At 37.0% G+C, this 16,035-nt stretch overlaps 2 protein-coding genes across 3 annotated transcripts; both read left to right on the top strand.

Moving 5' to 3' along the window:
- The first annotated feature begins 4,713 nt into the window (after positions 1-4,713).
- On the top strand, positions 4,714-8,215 carry LOC113338853 (protein ACCELERATED CELL DEATH 6-like). Of its 2 annotated transcripts, XM_026584255.1 has the most exons (7): positions 4,714-5,089; positions 5,242-5,736; positions 5,827-5,979; positions 6,067-6,192; positions 6,355-6,800; positions 7,004-7,353; positions 7,769-8,215. In XM_026584255.1, exons 1-7 carry the CDS (start codon positions 4,996-4,998, stop codon positions 7,785-7,787), a joined length of 1,683 nt encoding a protein of 560 aa, XP_026440040.1. In that variant the 5' UTR covers positions 4,714-4,995; the 3' UTR covers positions 7,788-8,215. The 2 variants fall into 2 exon arrangements, with proteins under 2 accessions (XP_026440040.1, XP_026440032.1); XM_026584247.1 differs by lacking the exon at positions 7,769-8,215 and having other exon boundaries at positions 7,004-7,672.
- Positions 8,216-13,440: 5,225 nt separating this feature from the next.
- LOC113338833 lies at positions 13,441-14,496 on the top strand. Its single transcript, XM_026584230.1, has 3 exons — positions 13,441-13,617; positions 13,749-13,833; positions 13,962-14,496. Exons 1-3 carry the CDS (start codon positions 13,543-13,545, stop codon positions 14,243-14,245), a joined length of 444 nt encoding a protein of 147 aa, XP_026440015.1. The 5' UTR covers positions 13,441-13,542; the 3' UTR covers positions 14,246-14,496.
- The last annotated feature ends 1,539 nt before the right edge of the window (positions 14,497-16,035 follow it).

The raw sequence follows: 16,035 nt of genomic DNA, 5'->3' as shown, positions 1-16,035 counted from the left end.
GAAGTCCGGCGTTGTCAAGAGTTTGGTTGAGTCTAGCGTCGTCTCAAAAGATGCAGTGAAATCATAATGAGCTGGACCAGATCGGCCATCTTGATAACAAAATGGTTCAAAATATTTAGCCACATCCATGAACTGGCCTATATCTCCCTTTCGTACGTCCCCATGCCATTCCAAAGAACCATCCTCGAGTAACCATAAGTAACTGGAACCTTCCTAATCGAGCCATCATCATGTCAGACATCTTCTTCGAGGTGAACTGCTAACTCATTAGGATTAGGCGCGTACAGAGAATCATGATCCCAATTCCACGCTTGCATGAAAGAAGCAGGATGTAGGTTTCGATCTTATGGCTCGAACCTACCATCTGGAGGTCTTGGCAAAAAAAGTCCAATGACGATACAAGCCACCTAAAAGCATCGTCGCGAGCTGGAAAGAGATGTCGCGAGATAACAACACCGCTATCGGCACGAGCTCACTTTTGGTCGTATCTTGGGCATTGTACTTAAATATATCATGACAAAGACAAAACAGGATATAACCGGCTAATTCAGCACGAGGATTTCTCTCTTTCCACTAAGAGGAATGCACTTTCCCTTCCACCAAGTGTGGAGCCCAATACTTAATCCAAAGAGGAAAGGAAGCGCGTCGACTGGTTTTAGTAACCCACCCACGAAAACAGCTAGCAAGCAAGCACTCACCTTGTGTGCGCGCCAAAGGAGGTTTCTTATTCTTCTTCTCGCTAACCAACATAGCATTCCCCTTGGCGGCAGATGATGATGCTCCTTTGTTATCAGCGCCAGCAACAACCCGTTCTTCCCCCTTTTTCACCGGCATTTAATCCTTCCTCACCACCTCGCTTCGAGAGGCATCCTTTTAGTCTAATAAATAATCCCGTAACGCTTTATCCTCATCAGTGACCGCCTCGTCGTATGAATGGCTACCATGAATATGTAACCCTGTAAGAGCGGCTACATCCTCCAAAACCGCGGTTGCTCCGCGCGTTAAAGAGAGTACGGACAAGAGGAGCCCAATGGCATAAGAGTCGATTCAGATCGCGCCTGCACCTCTTTACTTCACGCTTAAGAGACGAATATATAGCTTCATCAATACCTGCTTGACGAAGGATTGCCGGGTGACCAGGATTGGGGCGGATATAAGATGTCCAGTGCGACCATATTGGATGAGTTTTCGATTTAGAACGAATATCGATGGCAGGGAGATCATAGTCACCATGGTGGATCGTTATTCGCGACACTCGCGCTTTTAAATGAGAAAGCGTCCATGTTGTCCGATTCGGGTTGCAAAAGCCACCCGGGAGCAGATGGATAGGGCAGCACAGAAGGGTTTAAGAGACGAGGAACTAAGATGTCATCAAGAGGAATAACGTGCTTACCTCCACGAAGCTCCCTAAGACTTAAGGCGCGCTTCAGATCAGGGCCGCTGGTGAACTCTGCAATTGTATTCGACCGACCATCTGCTGGATGGGGCAGAATCTCGTCCTGCTCTGAATACTCGGCTTCTTCGGAACCCGCGTTCGTTGTTTCTTCAGACTCGTCGGATTCATCATATGAACTACCACTGGAACAACTACTAGACATGGCGTCTGTATGACTGTTAAAAATGAGGGGAAGAGAAGGACTATAAAGGGAAAGATAAGGGGAGAATGGATCAGTGGGTATATATATAAAGATCCTAAAATCCGAACGTGGCAGTTATAGAATGGGAATAGTAACCGGCAGAAACTGAAAAAGGGGAGAGGAAAAGCTTGCACGATGTGGAAGACCAAACGCTGCCTGAAGTCTTGGAGTTAGGGGAGGGAACTCCTATCCTTGGTCCCCGAACAAAATAGAAGAAGCGCTAAAGGAAATCTTATGACTATTGGGTTATTTTACAATTAACCCAATAGTCAGGGGACTAACGTTGAAACATGAAAAATAATATCCCTTAACGGGCTCGGAGTTCCCTCTAAGATGGGAGGTAAGTCTAGTATGAGACATGGGGACTTGAGGACTAAGCCCAAGCCCAATGAGAAAATACCCTTGAGGTAAGAAGGACAAGGAAGGGATTAACAAATAAGGAGGAGGTTATATTAAAGAGTGGCATTATAAGTAATGATGGAGGTTTATGACATGTGTCATGATGTCATAAAAGGAGAGACTTTTGGGAAAAGACGGACAAGATACAATGGAAAGACAACTTTCTCTCTTACTATTCCTAGAAAATTGAGGTTGCTTGGTATAGCTAAGACGGGTAGAACCAAAACTAAAATCACCCTTTAACGGTGAGAAACACTGCTTCTATTTATAACCCAGGATGCTAGCTATTCTAAGCAAATTTTAGCTTGGATTTTTTATTTTTTTTTTTGGTTTTGGCGGAAAATGTTATGATTTTATTAACATAAAACAGAAAATACAAGTACAATTATAAAACTATCCTCGGAAAATGTTATGATTTTCAGTGACAAATCCTTGTCAAGATAACTTTCCAATGCGCGATTAACTGGTTAAAAAAAATCAATCTGAACCAATTTGTTTCGGACACCCGTAAGTAGATTTTTTATTTCAACAACGGCGACTTTAGGATCTCTCCCTCTTTTTTTGCCACTACCTCTGATTCTTTTCACCTCAAATCACCCAAATTATGGCAAAAGCTTCTTTCCCCTGTTTATTCCTCTTTTGAATTTCTAGGCCATCAACTATTGCTCCATGTTCCTTTCCTGCACCCAACTTATTGTCGCTCTTTATAAAATAATTCCCTATTTCTGAGGAGTATGGGCGGTGGAGAAATAAGTAATTAATTGTCTCATCCTCTCTCAAGCATAAGCTACATCTGACATCAGAAATCTGATACCCATTTCTGTTGAGATTATCTACTGTTGTTATTGCATTCTGTAGAATCATCCACATGAAAAGCTGGATTTTAGGAATTACAAATTTTATATGCTCTTGTAAGAAACAATAATTATATAGTTTGGTTGAGCCATTCATTACATTCCTTAACTCAGAATCTTTCACCAAAAGTACAAGAGACTTCATCTTGTTGATTTGAGAGTATTTGGGGGTCTCCTATATGAGTGATAAAATTTAACACATCTCGCATCTCTTCAAAAATCAGAATTCCCTTTGAAGTAAATATCCCAGACTCCATTTTGGACCATATAAGTTGAATTTCAATCCAAGGATCGATGTAACGGAGATGATAAAAACAGACTAAACAAAACTCACATTAGATCATGCAAAACTACTTGTATGTTAAATTTATCTCCAGAAACATCTACTTGTATGTTAAATTTATCTCCAGAACATGTAGCTGTAAAAAAAGATATTTTAAAAGCCGAAATATCCAGACCTCTTAGAACATCAGGCTATACCTTTTTCATCCATACTTCACTGGATAATTTACGTCAGAGTGGTCATCATAAAATATAAATGGTATGAAACCATAGACAAATAGAAGATACGGATAAACTCGATTAAGAAAGCGGAAGCAACAAATCTTTTCCTGCTCTGATACCATCATAAAATATTATTGGCAAGTCAAAGGAAAAGAAAACACAAAGATTAAAGTGGTTCAGTCACTTGACCTACTTCCACTGTAACCCCCCATAGGGAAAATATAGTATGATCATTAGAATAATCTGAGATAGAGATACAATTACACGGGGTTCCTATTTATAAGATAATAGGAGAAATAGTACTAAAACTAGGAGATACGTAGCAAACCATATCTTTGACTAGGTGAAAGATTATCCAGCTTGAATACAGGATTTACCGGTTAACTACTTGATCTTCTGTAACTTACTTCACAACCACCTGTATAGGCGAAGGATTCCAAATTATTTCCAATAAAGATGAACCAAACCCTCGACCAAAGTCTCATTTCACTAATACCGATCAAAATTTTTTTATTCGTTCCATTAACACTATAAATTATTTCACCAAAATTACAAGAGGAAGCCAAAAGTAGAGGCCACTCATTACTCAAAATTAAAACATTAACGGAACCAAAATATAATCAATAGAAAATCACTATCATATAGTTAAATTTCGTGGGCAGTTTCATAGCTTTAAACAAATACTACTATACACAGTGAGTGGACCGCCCATGTTGACATTGACCGACCTACCCACCCACCCACCGTAAACCCTCTTTTCTACTGTGCTCTTTTTTTGAAACAAATTATTTTAATCATCCGCCAAGTTATATCCCAGGGTATATCCAAGCAATTTCTAATCGTCATCCCAAAGGACTGAAATAGTAGTGGCGTTGCTTAGTTTTTCTAAGCTGTACGGAATCCACCGATCATATGGACAGAAATGTTTTATCTTATATGCATTTTGGTACAACTCTAATCAAATTGATACCCATCAGCAACCATGGTTATTTAAATTCTTTAGTATGATATAACTTTATTCGCTAAGCAAGCCCCAAAAATATATTTAATTAAGAGACAGCAGGAATCTTCATCATACATGTATTTGGATTGGATTAGGTTTCTTATGGACAATCCTTTTCTCACTCTTTTTTGTTTTCTGGCCTAAACTTTTTGTTTAGGACAAAACCTCACATATAGTTGTTGTATTTGATTATACACTAGACTAGACTCCAACTTTAGGTAGGCAAAAGCTCCTGAATCATGTAATAACACAAATATACATGATTTATCACTTAAATTTTGTATATTTGTGTTATTACATGATTCAGGAGCTTTTGCCTACCTAAAGTTGGAGTCTAGTCTAGTGTATAATCAAATACAACAACTATATGTGAGGTTTTGTCCTAAACAAAAAGTTTAGGCCAGAAAACGTGTGTCCTGTCACAGAAGCCGAGGGAACAACCGCAAATTCTGATTCAGAGGAAGATATACCCCTGCAGAATGAGCCGGAAGCTGATGATACAGATAGATACAGTGACAATCAAAATAGTACTTACCAAGAAATTGAAGAAGAAATTATTGAGGAGCTTGTATTAGATCCTTTCCTGTTAGAACAAGAGATGTCTAATGTTGAATTTCAACCGGAAAAATTGCGCCTTAGCGACTTAACCGGAATTCCATCCGTGGATTCCCCCACGGTTCAGCTAAATAATAGTGAGTGCATATATAACTTCAATTACTTCTTTTTTTCAAGTCCATGACCTTAGCTTGATCGGCACTAATAATTCAATTTTCTAAATTCGATTTTCGTTTTTAATTTTCTTTTTTAAAATTGTAAATTTGTTTCTTGATTTATGGTTTTGAAGGTAATCATGATGCTCTAAGAAGGTACAGGCCACTTTACATAGCAGCTGAAAGAGGAGACTGGGAAAGTGCTAAAGAGCTATTCGACAAAGATCCTGAATCACTAACAGCACTAATCACAGCGGAAAGGGATACTGCGCTACTTATAGCTGTAGATAGAAAACATTGGAGGTTTGCGGAAAATCTCATAAAGCTCATGCCAGGGGAAGCACTTCAACTACAGGAAACTGAATACGGCAACACAGCACTTCACATTGCAGCTAGAGAAGGAAAAAAGGAAATCGCCGAAGCGATAGTGAATAAAAATCCTAATGCGACACAGATACGTAACAAACAAGATGAAGTACCACTTGCAACTGCTACATTATCTGTCTCACGTGGACAAAAAGATATAATCGAGTATCTTTGCAACGTTACAAGAGACGAGGAATCAAGTCCTTTTTCTGGTCCTGACGGCGCTTCACTACTGTGCGATGTAATAAAAGCCAATTTCTACGGTAGGGAAAAGCACATGACCATTTATCCACTACATTATAGTGTACCCCTATACTTTAATTAATTTAGTGTACTTTTTATTTACGCTGCAGGTATTGGATTGTTTATCTTCAAACGATATCCCAAAGTGATAATCGAAAAAACAAAGAACCTTAAGATGTGGCCATTAGAAGCCATTGCTAACAGACCATTTTCTTTTAAAAGTGGGAGTAAATTAAACTTTTGGCAACACAACATATACACATGTTAGTATATCCATAATACCTTATCGATGTTTTTTAAATATGTATTAGTTGTTGTGCTTTTATTAATTATAGTATTGATTCATGTAGACATGAGTACTCCAAGTTGTTACCGAGGCATGGGAGACATAGAGAATCCATCTGAGTGCCCAAAGGTGGATAGAGAAATCTTTGCCAAGTTTTTCACCAGCATCCTTAACTACTTAATACCTCGAGGTTTGGTAGAATTTTGTTTGGTGTTAATAAAATATCACTATATTTGCCTATAACCCGTGATGCAATTTTTAGGGTATATCACGGTGATTCGGTGAACTAGATAGTGAAGGTACAGTGCGAGATTGTATATTTCCTGTTTTACTGATTGTTTTCCTTTTGCAGTCCCTAGTATCAAAGAATTATATGCGCAGAAGTTAGTACATGAAGAAGCAGCCACGTTGGTCAAAGATATGATTGCACAGCTTGAGAAATTGACAACTAAGACTGAAGCATTAAGCTTTTTTGAAAATTCCTATGCCTTGAAGACTGCTATAAAGGATGGAACAACTGAAATTGTGGAGGAATGCCTAAGAGTATTTCCTGATTTAGTGTGGATTGAAACAAACAATCAAACATTGATACACATTGCAATTGAGGAACGAAATGAAACGATTGTAAAGCTCATATGTGAGACAAGTGATGAGGATGATAAAAATGAACTTCTTTCAAGAGGAGATACACATGGTAATGGAGTCTTGCATTTTGCTGCAAAGTTAGCGTCTTCTACTCAACTTAATCTTGTCTCTGGTGCAGCTCTTCAGATGCAAAGAGAGATGCAGTTTTTCAAGGTATGCTTTAAGTATGATCTATTAATTGGACGACTGATATATTGTTTTATAATTATAGCTATCACATTGATGATTGATGGTCTCGATAATGCTAGCATTTACACCTTCCAATGAAAAAAGTTGTTGGAAGCATAAAAGTGGTTGTTCTTATGTATAACTCATCTGGCATATCTTGTACCGTACCCTCATCTTCTTTCATTCAGGGTATGGAAAAAATGGTAGGAAGGACTAACAGATTGGTGAGAAATAAAGATGGAAATACAGCTCAATTTATGTTTACCAAGGAACACGATAAATTGAGGAAGGATGGAGAAGAATGGATGAAAGGCACCTCTAGTCATTGCATGGTTGTAGCTGCTCTTATAGCTACGGTTGTTTTTGCTGCAGCTTTTACGGTGCCTGGTGGAAGCTTTAGTGATGGGAATGATAGTAAGAAAGGCATCCCAATCTTCTTACATAAGACTTCATTCATGGTGTTTGCCATAGCAGATGCATTGGCTCTTTTTTCCTCTGTCACATCAATCCTTATGTTCTTAGCCATTTTAACATCAAGGTACGCAGAAGAGGATTTCCTTACTTCTTTGCCCACAAAGTTGATAATTGGTCTTGGAACACTTTTCTTCTCTATAGCCGCAACTATGGTAGCTTTTGGTGCAACACTTAGTATCGTCCTTGGACACAAATTCGCTTGGATTCTTATACCTATAACTTTATTTGGTTGTGTTCCTGTCACCTTGTTTGCCTTGTTACAATCTCCGTTGCTTGTTGAAATGGTTCGCTCTACATATTGGCCGAGCACCTTTCGTGCTTGATGAATCTTAGTACAAGTTCTAAGGCTTTAAAGTTGTACATATGTATTGAGTTTTGTTGTCTGGGCAATTTATATATACACATTATGGACTTTCTCTTCCAATTTATTTTCGTTTTTTTGACAAAACAAAATTAATTGATTAATTAAAATATACCAGGTATGTATGCAGCTTCTAAATTAAGTTTCTCGGAACTCCAGTGGACACACAGACTGCCGTATTCTGGTTAAGTTATCTACTCTTATTTACTTTAGCCACTTGATCAGCCATATCTATGCATACTCTATCTACATACACACAAGATCGTTGAGGGTTTTGACCCAACAAATTTAAAGTCCTACTAACCAGAACACGCTGCCACGGTGGAAGGACCGACCGAAGAAAAACGAAACACCATTGATTGCATAACGTTTTATACGGGCCGACCGAAGAAAAACGAAACACCACTGGTTCAATAACGTGTTATACATCTTCTTTTTGTTGGAATGTTATTTTTGAGGCTTATATATCATTTTAATGGTTGCATAAGGCTGCATAACAAATTAGTGGATGTATGAACCAAAATACGACTGTATAAACTGTTATGCATTTTTTGTGGTGGCTCCATAATTCATTACGCATCAATTTTTTGTCGGAATGATATTTTTAGGCATATATATGACCGATGTTCGGGAAAAGTGATACTTTCACTTTTTCAATTTCGCCTATTTTAGACAAAAACGAAACTGCAAAAGTATCTCTTTTTCGGAAACGAAGTGAAAATATCACTTTTCTTGAAACGAAATATTAGTCGATGCATAAAGCAAAATATGTCCGTACAATGTGTTATGCATCCTTTGTGGTGGTTTGCATGATAGCTACACATTCAATTTTCGAAAATTTTGTCTAAAGTGGAAATATCACTTTTCCTGAAACTGAGGGAGTACATCGTTTTAGTTGTTGCAACGGAAAATTAGTTGATGCATAAACCAAAATACATAATGTGTTATGCATCCTTTGTGGTGGTTTGCATAATGACTATGCATTCAATTTTCGTAAATTGTGCCTAAAACGATAAACACCTCCTAATTTTTTATAAAAATTCTAATTTGATATTGTTGTTTGTACTCATTATGTAAATCTATTTAAAATCTTTCTAACGAGATAAAATTTGTAAAATTTCAAAACACGGATTTTTAAATATGTTATTCTAGTTTGCTTGCCAATTATACCCCTGAAAAAATAGGATACATAAGAAAAATATGATAAATAAGGAATTATATGAAAAGGCTTCACCAAAAAAAAACTTCACCAAATCCAATCTTTTTATCGAATTACACATTTCCGTTAAGGTCCATTTTATAAAAAACTGTTTATATCCTTTCGGACCCTTAGGTCGATCGGCCCAATGGCTACACCTCCTCCTCACACCTTCTCGTGTTAATGTTTTCTCTGAACTCTTCTCTAGCCATGGGACACGGGATCATAATGCCTCTACTAATCCTTTATCAGTAAATTTCCTCAAGAAAATGATGAGTGAAAACTAAATAATAGAAAGGTAGTCTCCGTAGCCCATAGGCCTACCTACCTCAACCCATTGAGAAACAACTCGGTAGGAAAAACAACTTTGTAGTCCCCATATCTGTATTTATAATCTGCAGACGACACTTTGATTTTCCTAGATGCTAATGCTGATCAAGTTAAATTCTCGAGAGTACTTCTTCTGTGTTTTGAATTGCTTACGGGTCTCGAAATTAATTTCTCTAAAAGTCATATGTTTGTTGTTGGTTATAACGGTGATATGAATGAATTCGCTTCTTTACTGGGATGCTACAACTCTACTCTTCCTACTTCTTATTTAGGGCTTCCTTTGGGGGACAAGTACAAAGGAATACATAAATGGGATAAAGTTATAGATAGATTTAATGTCAAATTGGCGGGATGGAAGAAACCATTTTTGAATAGGGCCGGTAAAGTGGTTTTAATCAACTCAGTTCTGTCAAGTTTGCCTATATACTATATGTCTCTTTTCTAAATACCTAGATCTGTGGAACTGAAGTTCAAGAAGCTTTTTACGGAATAACTCTAAAGGTAACATGAAAATTAATCTTGTTAAATGGGACTTCATTTGCCGAAAAAAGAAGAAGGATGGCTTGGGGGTCAAAAATTTGAAAGCCATGAATAATGCTCTACTTATGTGGTTTTGGAGATTTGCAATTGAATCAGATGCTCTTTGGAGGCGCATTGTAGAAGAAAAACATGGGGTTTCAGAAGTCGAATGGTTGTCTAAGAAACCAAATGGAGCTTGTGGGTTTTCAGTTTGGAAAGGCATCATGGAGAGGAAGGATTTTTTTCTTCCAAATTTTCAGTTTAAAATGAACAATGGAGAGAAAACTAGATTCTGGGAGGATAGATGGATATTAGACGATGCTTTATGTAATGTCTTTCCTCATTTGTATGCTATAGCAAGATCTAAGATGAAGACAGTGGCTGATATCTCTGCTCGGGTTCTCTATCAGAATTATTTCAAAGGCTGCAACTTCCTAGAAGATTATCTATTCAAGCTACAGGTGAATTTGATATCATTCAAGAAAGTCTAGCTGATCTTACTCTCAATCCTGAAGCGGAAGATATGTTCCAATCGGCTCTGAATTCAAAAAAAAACTATACAGTCAAGTCTAGTTATAACAAACTTGCTCCATACAGTGCCTTACCAAATCAAGACATTTCTGAGTTTATATGGGAACAACATTATCCACCTAAGGTATGTTTCTTTATCGGAAAATGGGTCATTTGTCCAAATATTTTTAAATCACGGTTCAAATGGACGAGTAAAAAATAGTTTGGGTGAAATGGCCAAAAAAGAAATAGTAAGGATGAAACTGGTTTCATCCTAGCTTAAATTTAAAAAATACCAAGGATGAAACTGGATACATCATGTGTAAATTAAAAATAAGAAAAAATATTTGAAAATGGGCACGAAGAAACTGGTTACATCCTGCCTATTTTTACATTTATGTCCATTCAAACAGTATCAAAATCTAACTGTCCATTTCACCCAAAAATTGTTGATTTTGGTCTTTTTAACCAATTTTGTGTTTCTTTATTTGGTGTCTCTGTCATTTTAAAATACCAACTAGAAATTCACTGATCAGAAAGAGAATTGCAACTCCAGCTTCTTGCTTATTCTGCAACTATGATGAAACCGCGACACATCTCTTTCTTCACGGTGAACTTGTTACACATATCTGGCAGCACTTCATAAAGAAGATTTACTTGTTTTTCACTATGTCGTCGACTGTTCCTGTTGTACTTTTTTATGGCAGTGGAATTTCGATACGCTGCAAAAGAAAAAGATCTGGAATTTGCTAGCCGTTGCTATTCTTTGGTGTACATGGAAAAAAAGAAACTCTCGCGTCTTCTCTGATAGGGTGCAGACTGTTCAACACGTTATTCACATGGTGAAGTACTGTTTATTTCAGTGGGCGATGGTTATCAAATATTTTGAAGAATTGTCTTTTGATACTGTTATAAATAACTGGTACGCGGTTTATTTTGACCCCCTTAATGTTCTGACGTGATTTTGGTTTTTTATCTTGTTTGCTTGTTTGAGAGATTTTCATTTTTTTCTCTTGCCTCCCATTCGGACGGTTCAAACCTTTTGTACCCTATTTTTTTTATCGATCAAAAAAAAGTCGGTGGAAAATTGAAGTCGTCGGTCGTCACTTCCTCTCTCTGTCTACCCACTTTAATTAATAAAAAAAATTAATTGTATCCACTACCTAATAAAATAATTAGTACTTTATCGTTTTCCTTTTCGCCTTTTCTCTTCCATTATATGAAGATGAATGCGTGCATGATAATAGAGAAAGTCATTAGAGTGTGCTATAATATAAGCTAGATCGAGAAAGTGAAGAAATAGTTTCTTATAATGGGAAACAACAACAAGATCATGTCAGGTTTATCGGTGACTGAGAAGCAATTGGTAACTGAGAATAGACACGGCTTGGTAGTAATAGATGGCGAAGTAAGTCTTCTATCTTTTTTCAAAATTTTCAATCTCTTCGTTATTTGGTGTATATGTATATATATACGGTTCTTGTATCAGTTTGATAGTTTTAATGGTAATTGATAATGTAAAATATTAATGAATATCACAGGAACATAAGGTGGAGAATTTCTGTTCTAAAAATAACCAAAATCAACAACAAATGAAACGTCTGATAGAGGCAATTCGAGAACAGTTAGGTATATATAAAACAAAGAATTTTATTTATTTCATTATACAACCTGTTACTCTGATTTAATCAATGATTTTTTTTTTTGGTAGGAATCATGGATGATTTATTTGTATTATTTTGAAACATAGCGCTACTGACTATTGCTTTTTAAGGTTCGGTGGACAATGCCGGAGGAAATAATTCAGGGGAGGATCTGAGGAAAAGAAGAATGTATCCAAGTAGAAGTGTCAAACCTCGACATGGAAAACCAAGTTCCAGAAATCCCTAGTGCTTTCCGGAGACCTTCCTCCGTTCTACCTAAAATCAACATCTTCATTCTCCATGTGGTCTATAATTGAAGTGTAAAAGAACGTGTCATTTTCTGTTTTCCTTTCAGTTATTGATGTTAGCATTAGCGCCCCTGATGGTTAGTTTTTAGCATCTGTTAGTTTCCCTCATCTAGTTACACGTGTGTGTTACTGACAGCCTGTCCTCTGTTTCCAATAGCAGTTGTTTTTTTCTTATTTTTGGATGGGCAAAGAATTCTATGGTTTTTGCTAAATTTTGATCCTATAATCGGTTTGAAAGCCTATTAGTCTACAACAGGGTCACCCAGGGCCGGCCCTGAGGCAAGGTCAACGAAGGTTGACTTTGGGGCATCAACGCAATAGGGGCATCAAAATTATTTTTTTTGTCAAGGGTGATTTTGTGATAAAACAAAAAAAAAGGTTTAAATCGGGATTCCAATAAAAAAAGGACATATTCCTAAGTGGTTTAGGGGCATATTATAAATAAAGAGTCACTTTAATGGTTTAGTGCTAAATATATAAAAAGTCTCTTATATATTTGAGATGTCCAATCTTTTTCTCTTGTACCGTCGAGAAAATTTATCCCCTTCTTTTTTATCTTTGTTATGACCTCAACTGGAAAACCTCCTAAGTCCCGTGGCAGTACTAGATTAGTATGCTGGTCGCATAATCAAACAGCGCCGCTGAATGGTGCAGCACAACCAATCTCAACTGTCAGATTAAAAAGTAAATCTAGATGCGCTGAACCATTCCTCGAAAAGTTGATTTTTTTGGCGCTGAACCATTCAACGCAACTATCTCGTTGTCAATTCACATGCGAACAAATACTAGGAGAGAACTGGTGTTAACAAACAGACAACATTTTTTTTTTTTGAATTGCAACACTTTTTGGCTAATCTAACAACGAAAGCTAACTCATAGGACTTAGCCTTAGTGTACATCAGCTAACATAAATACGATTAAGTGTGTTCATCTTTGGGATGTGATCGGGAATGAGAAGGAAGAAACCTCTCTGCCATGCGGCATGCCACATCAAATTTGCCGTCAACCAGCTAGCTGTTACATAGCGGGTCAAATAGCATTTTAATTATGTTTCCACTCCGCCGCTCCAATCATTTGCATAAAGTCGTGCCTCCCTCTAACCTCTCCGCCGCTCCAATCATTTGTGTAAAGTAGTCTCCCCCCTAATTAACCTCTCTATCTACCTAATTCAATTAATAAAGACTTAATAAAATGATTATCGGTTTTCTTCTTCTGGGTTCTTTCTCCCTTCTATTATTTGAAGATAAATACGCGGTTTGAAGATGAATATGCGGGGCCGGTACCGGCTGATAAGAATAATCATGAAAGTCCTATATAAGCTACAGTTTCTTGCACATCTGAACAAAAACAATATTCTTATGAACAAAACATAACATTCTTATTTATGTCAGGTTTAACAACGACTGAAAAGCGATTGATAAATGATAATAGTCTTTGCTGGGTGACAATAAATGGCAAAGTAAGTTTATCTTTACTTTTCAAAATTTCCAATCTCTTGGTATATCTCGTTGGTTCTTCTTTTAGTTTGAGTATTGTTTTAATGCATAGTTGTGATGATGTAATTAATTACAAATGTTAACGAATTCACAGGGCTATTATGTTGGGAAGTACTATGAAAGCAAGAAGAAAGACAAACAACGTATGAAAGAACTGTTACAGGCAGTTCGAAAACTAGGTAATTAATAATTATAATAAAACAAAAGATTTTAGCTTTTTTACATATATACAGATTCATTTAGACTCAGGGTTTTCACTATTGATGGATTTCAGCCCAGTTTGGAATTGATTTTTTTTTTTTTTAAGGTCTGGAGGGAGATCCCGGAGGAAATGCTGGTAAAAGCGCCAAAAATGTAAATGCAAGACAAACATCTATACGAAGGCCATTTTGGACCAATTTATTTGGCCTTATTTTCTGGCTCAGCGCTGGCATTGTCGGGAAGGCAAGAGTGGCGGAGCAAACCTATGACAAAGGTGGGAAACTGACCGCCCAGTTCAGCAGGCTCCCAAGTTCATATTGTGGTAAATTTTTTAAATATGGACCTTTTAGCTTTTGGTTGTCTCTGGGTTTGGAAAAAATTTCTTCCTAGATCCTCCCTTGGAAGGCACTGTTGTCAGGAAGAAAGAAAGTCTGAAGTATGTTCAAACTAAAACCAAGCCTTATCATGCGTGCGTGTAATTTTAGTTTCTCTCTCTTTGCATCATTTAATTTTCATCGATTTTCTTGTGATTTATTTTGCGTATAAAAATTTTAATTTGCTATCTATAATATGTGTAATTCTCCTAAACCAGATATTGGTGGTGGACTGATTGTATTTTTTAATGATGAATGGTTTGGGTATTTCAAAAGTACCATCCTATTTATGTTTTAATGCCTTAATTTTTGATAATATGGTGTTTAGAAAGTTGGACCCATATCATGAGACTAGAGGTGTAAAACGTGCCGGCCCGGCACAGCCCGGCCCACGAAGTCACGTGTTTAGCATGTTGCGTGTTGTGCTGGGTTGTGCCAGAGACTCAGACGTGCTGTGTTGTGCTGTGTTAAATGGCGTGTCGTGTTGTGCCAGAAAAATAAACGTGTTGTGCCGTGTTGGGCTGTGCTAACACACTTATTTTATGTTATCCAAAATAAATATTTTTGAGATATTTTAGTTAGTACATGTATTATTATTAAAATAAATTAGCATAACGAAAATAAAATGTCATAAATTGGCCAAAACAATGATTTTTTTGTGAAATATGCATCAGATGTGATGTATTGTGTAGTATTTTATGCATGACATGGCGTGCTTTCTTCGCGTGCTGTGTTGTGTTGTGTCGCATGCTAACACGTGCCGCGTGCTGTGCTGTTCCAATGTGCCTATTTTTCTGGCACAACACAGTATATTAAGCAAACGTGTTGTGCCCGTGCTGGGCCGGTCACGTGTTGTGTTCGTGCTGTGCTGTGCTCGAATTTTAACGTGCAGTGATGTGCCTTAAACGCGTTGGCCCGTCCCAATTTACACCTCTACATGAGACGATGTCACGGTGAAAATCATATTTGGATGTCAAAACTCACAACCGTTGATAATTTCAATCACAGTCAAACATATTTCCAATCATAAGGCCATGCCAAACTACTAACATCATGTTTGTTTTTTCCTCTATGTAGAGGCTAACCTCTATTAGCATCTATGTAGTGGTGGATTCCATTTATATTGGTGTTTGTTTTTTCCACTACCTCTACATAGATAGAGGCAAATCTCTATCTATATAGAGAAAATCAAATGGCACAAATTAGGTACTATCTTTGAGCCTCTACCTCTATTAAACATTCAAATGACTAATATATCCTCGAACAAACTTATAATGTCCAAACATAATTCCTTAATTCAAAATCTAAATTTTCACCTGTTTCAGAAAAAGTGAAATTTTCGTCCGTTTCAGAAAAGGATACTTTCGTTGTTTCAGAAAAAGTGATATTTTGCTCCTTTTTAGAAAAAGTGACACTTTAGCCCCGTTTCAAAAAAAGTGATATTTTCGCCCTGTTTCAGAAAAAGAGATGCTTTCGCTCGTTTTAGAAAAAAAATGATACTTTCGCGCCGTTTCAGAAAAAGTGATAATTTCGCCCGTTTCAGAAAAAGTGATCCTTTCGCATGTTTCAGAAAAGTGATACTTTCGCGTCGTTTCAGAAAAAGTGATACTTTCACCCCGTTTCAGGAAAAATGATATTTTTGCTCCGTTTCAGAAAAAGTGATATTTTGATATTTTGCCCCGTTTCAGAAAAAGTGATATTTTTTCTCCGTTTCAGAAAAGTGATATTTTGATATTTTGCCCCGTTTCAGAAAAAGTGATATTTTTCCCCGTTTCAGAAAAAGTGATACTTTCGCTCCGTTTCAGA

Source organism: Papaver somniferum, chromosome 1 (genome assembly GCF_003573695.1).
Source record: "Papaver somniferum cultivar HN1 chromosome 1, ASM357369v1, whole genome shotgun sequence".
NCBI classification, from domain to species: Eukaryota; Viridiplantae; Streptophyta; class Magnoliopsida; order Ranunculales; family Papaveraceae; genus Papaver; species Papaver somniferum.
The sequence above is the reverse complement of the archived record's forward strand: the minus strand, read 5'-3'. Positions and strand labels throughout refer to the sequence as shown.

Coding starts and splice junctions, on each gene's coding strand:
- LOC113338853 (XM_026584247.1), top strand. CDS start 4,996: ATGTCTAATGTTGAATTTCAACCGGAAAAATTGCGCCTTAGCGACTTA. Junction 6,193..6,354: donor TAACTACTTAATACCTCGAG/GTTTGGTAGAAT, acceptor TTCCTTTTGCAG/TCCCTAGTATCAAAGAATTA. Junction 6,801..7,003: donor GAGAGATGCAGTTTTTCAAG/GTATGCTTTAAG, acceptor TCTTTCATTCAG/GGTATGGAAAAAATGGTAGG.
- LOC113338833 (XM_026584230.1), top strand. CDS start 13,543: ATGTCAGGTTTAACAACGACTGAAAAGCGATTGATAAATGATAATAGT. Junction 13,618..13,748: donor GGGTGACAATAAATGGCAAA/GTAAGTTTATCT, acceptor ACGAATTCACAG/GGCTATTATGTTGGGAAGTA. Junction 13,834..13,961: donor ACAGGCAGTTCGAAAACTAG/GTAATTAATAAT, acceptor TTTTTTTTTAAG/GTCTGGAGGGAGATCCCGGA.